This window comes from Lupinus angustifolius, chromosome LG04 (assembly GCF_001865875.1).
Source record: "Lupinus angustifolius cultivar Tanjil chromosome LG04, LupAngTanjil_v1.0, whole genome shotgun sequence".
Lineage (NCBI taxonomy): Eukaryota > Viridiplantae > Streptophyta > Magnoliopsida > Fabales > Fabaceae > Lupinus > Lupinus angustifolius.
In genome coordinates this window covers 22,882,887-22,886,589 of record NC_032012.1, presented here as the reverse complement: position 1 = coordinate 22,886,589, position 3,703 = coordinate 22,882,887, and the positions used below count along the sequence as shown (strand labels likewise).

The window sequence follows — 3,703 nt, the reverse complement described above, 5'->3', positions numbered from 1 at the left end:
TCATACAAAATTTGTTTCGCAACACCTAGTAACGCTCATTGGTAAAACCAACAACAACGAACTACGATCAAATTGACCTATGCCTAATTACTATGTCTTCTGCCTCATCTCATGTCCTCCTCCATTGTCCATCTCAACATTCTAGAACTAGTTCAAACATATATCTAATCAATAAAGAAACCCATAACCATTTTATTACAATAATTTTGGAAACAAAAAATGTCAGTGTCAAGAAATTAATCATTACAATTTGCAGATACAATTTAATACAATAGACCCAGGCATCTGTTGTCACGTCGTAATCTTTTTATTATAAGTATATTATCTTAAGCCCAACATTGGACCTTTATTCTATAATTTAATCCACTATCCAAGTGTCATATATCCTCCAGCTAGCAAAGCCAAAAGCCAACAATGTTGCTCATATATACATTATTCACAACCTTCTTTAGATTGAATAATAATCGATCACATTATTTTACACAATAGCTTATTTTTTTCTTCTTAGTATATTTAAAGGAAAATGAATTAATTAAAAAAAACATAACTAACCCATGTATCCCCAACAACATAAAAGAATCCAAGTAACGGACCACGTGTAATTCCAGAGATAAATAGGAATCGGTCCCCACGCCCTCTCATTAAGCTAACACTTACAAGCAACAATGACATCAACAAGTTTCAGACCATATAACCATTGAACTTGAATTGTTCAACCTCCTACCCATGTTTCCATCACATTCATTTATGTGACTATTTTTTCAAATAAAATTAAATTATGAAACGGTGTCAGCAAGTGCTTAGGGAGATGGAAGATATAAACAAATAGAAATTGGGCACTATTGTTGCGGTGTTACAAAGGACAAAAATGAGAGTTGAAGAAGGTAGTTCACAAATAGCCTTATATATCTCAATGGAGACGTGGACATCTAAAAATAACTAGAGATCATCATAACAGTTTTAGCTTCTCAACCAACCACTTCATTTTTTCCCAACACAAATTTGACTGAAGAGGATAAAATGTAAATTTTGCACATGGGCAACCGTCAATTCCCACCAACCGAAAAATCACACAGTAAGCTCTACAACTAAATCAGTAGGTCAGTCTCTACTTCATGGAATAAATAGTAACTAAATTCCAAACAATGAAACAAGAACCCAGTCTGACACTAACCAAGAAACCAAATTACAAATTTAATAATGTTATGTCGTCAGTTGCAGTTGTTTAATTTAATTTAATGCCATTATTGAAAACCTAAACTGTCGTTTTTTTGTCTTCTTCCAACTCAATCCAAAAGGGGAACTTTTCCTTTCTGAGTAATGTTACCTCTTACTAATCATCCTACACAGTGACATATATAAAATATCACATATATATTTCATTTTCCTTTTCTTAATATTCATACTGTTACTGTGGCTGCAATCAACTTAGTTCATTCATCAATTACAACGTCACTTTCAATTGCTCTTCATACAAACTAATTAACTAATCACAATTAGGTGAAATAAAAAAATAGAATTGGTTAGTAATTAGGTGAAATAAAATATAGCTTATAATTGGTTAGTAAAAAGGTGAATTAAGAATGCAATACCATTTGCTGAACGGAATATCCACTTGGTTTTCTTTTTTGCAATTAGAGCAAGAACAACATGATAGAATAACAGACTACAACTAAAACAGGAAAAAATGACCTGAGAAAAATAGAAGAAAACTACGAAAAAAATAATGAATGTGTTCAGAGTAAGGAGAATAAAAGGAACAAAATAATAATAAAGGAAATAAAAATTGGTGCAGTAATTAAATTTAACTAAACAGAGGGAAGTGACAGAGCGTTGAAGACTTGAATTTACCCTTCATTGTGTGTGTCCGTACAAATCATATGGGGCCCACAGCGCGTCGAGAGGGCAAGGCCGCTTAGAATCTAACCGGAGCCACGGCTTTCCGCTACCAGACCAATGAAGAAGACTCACCGGACCGGCGTGAAGATCACGGCAACTCCCTCGAACATTATCACCACCCAAACCGTGCTGATTCCAACGATGCTCAATGGGCGCCACGTGTCCCGCGAAAACAAGAAGAAACGGTGGCAGTGAACCAAGCTCGTAGATCCGACGAACCTTCTGGATCTCCATCCATCTCTCTATCCTGCGCGTGTACCCCACTCTCCTCCATTTCACTAGATCTATCACCATCACTCCAGTATTAAAGTAACACGGCCTCCGCCCTGCGAACGCAGCGGAGAATCGCCGGTCCGACCAGAACGCCGCCGTGAAATATTTTGTGAAGTTCGCGTGACAGTATTCCGGAGCCCCGATCGTTGAACCACCCAAACTCGTAGACCATAATTTGTCAATATCATCAACCACAACCAGATCAGAATCTAAGTAAATCACTCTTTGAACGCAACTTTCAAGAAGATCTGGCAAATAATTTCTCGCATAGTTTAACGGTTGCTCTAACGCTTGTCTCACAGATGTAGAGATCAGATTCTTAACAATCTCAGGGTGAAAGTAATAAACCTTGAACTTCAACTCAGGGAACGTTGAACGAACTAGGGATTCAAGATTCGTCTGAGTGAGTAAGAAATGAAAGAAGATATTCCCAGGGCACTGTGAATGTTGCAAGATGGAATGAACGGCCGCGATTGATCCACGTAGGTATTGAAGATCGAGGGTTATGGCTACGTGTACCAAGGAAGGGTCACACACACCGGTTCGGTTAGAAGAAATGCATTGATGAGCATTGCGGAATGTGGAAGCTTGACGGAAAGAAAACCGGTCTAGGTGATTGGACCGGATTGCTTCGGCGGGGTGAAAAGATTGGAGAGAAGGGGAAAGAAGAATGAGTAGCATCGCAGCGGAACAAAACCCAGAGAATCTGATAAGCCACAACATTGTGAAGAGTTTTCTCTTCTTCTTAGTTTTCCAGTTGAAATTGAAGGGATCGTTGAGATAAGAAGAAGGGATAGAAAGGGTTATTTTAATGTGAGCCAGTATTATTGTGAATAAAAGAGAAGTGGGAATAAAGAATGGAGAAGAATCGGTGCTTTTCTGTGTCAATGGGAAGAAGGATGACGTGGAGACGAAGGAATTTGGTGGTGGTGATGGTGGTGGAGGAGAGAGAAGACGACGGAATCCATGGAAAGGATTTGATACTGCACCGTCGAACTTTCTCTACTTTTCTTCTTCTTCTTCTTTTTATTCTCTTTAATTAATCATCAATGTTATGATCGTATTGAAATAAGAACGTTTAATATTGGAATTTAGGAGTGAAAGGGTTGGGAGTAAGCAGTAGTACTACGGAAAGGTGCAGACACGGAAATAGACAGAGAGAGAGAGAGAGGGGCCTTTTTATCTTTTCCCACCTTAGCTTAGCCTTTCTATTTCCACCATACAAATGTTTCATCGCCCCAAACACATAATTATAATATTGCTTTAATTGCATTTTATTACTCTTTTATTTATTTTTTATTCTTCTTTTTTTTTTATTTTTTTAATTATATTTTTTAGTCAATCAACATTTAAGGCTTCATTAGAAAGTAATTATATCATTCATTTTTATTTTTAAGAGTGAATATTAATTAAATATGAATGATTGATGACACAATAATAATATATAAAGTTCAACATTCAATGCATACATTTTTATTTCAACTTAATGTGTTAAAGATTAATTGTTTAATTTTTTAGGACAACATTTGTT

At 36.4% G+C, this 3,703-nt stretch overlaps 1 protein-coding gene across 1 annotated transcript; it reads right to left on the bottom strand.

Moving 5' to 3' along the window:
* Positions 1,752–3,312, bottom strand: LOC109346289 (probable galacturonosyltransferase-like 7). The gene has a single exon (XM_019585772.1). It carries the CDS (start codon positions 2,893–2,895, stop codon positions 1,855–1,857), a length of 1,041 nt encoding a protein of 346 aa, XP_019441317.1. The 5' UTR covers positions 2,896–3,312; the 3' UTR covers positions 1,752–1,854.

Bases quoted from the DNA above. Each gene is read 5' to 3' on its own strand.
- LOC109346289 (XM_019585772.1), bottom strand. From the start codon at position 2,895: ATGTTGTGGCTTATCAGATTCTCTGGGTTTTGTTCCGCTGCGATGCTA.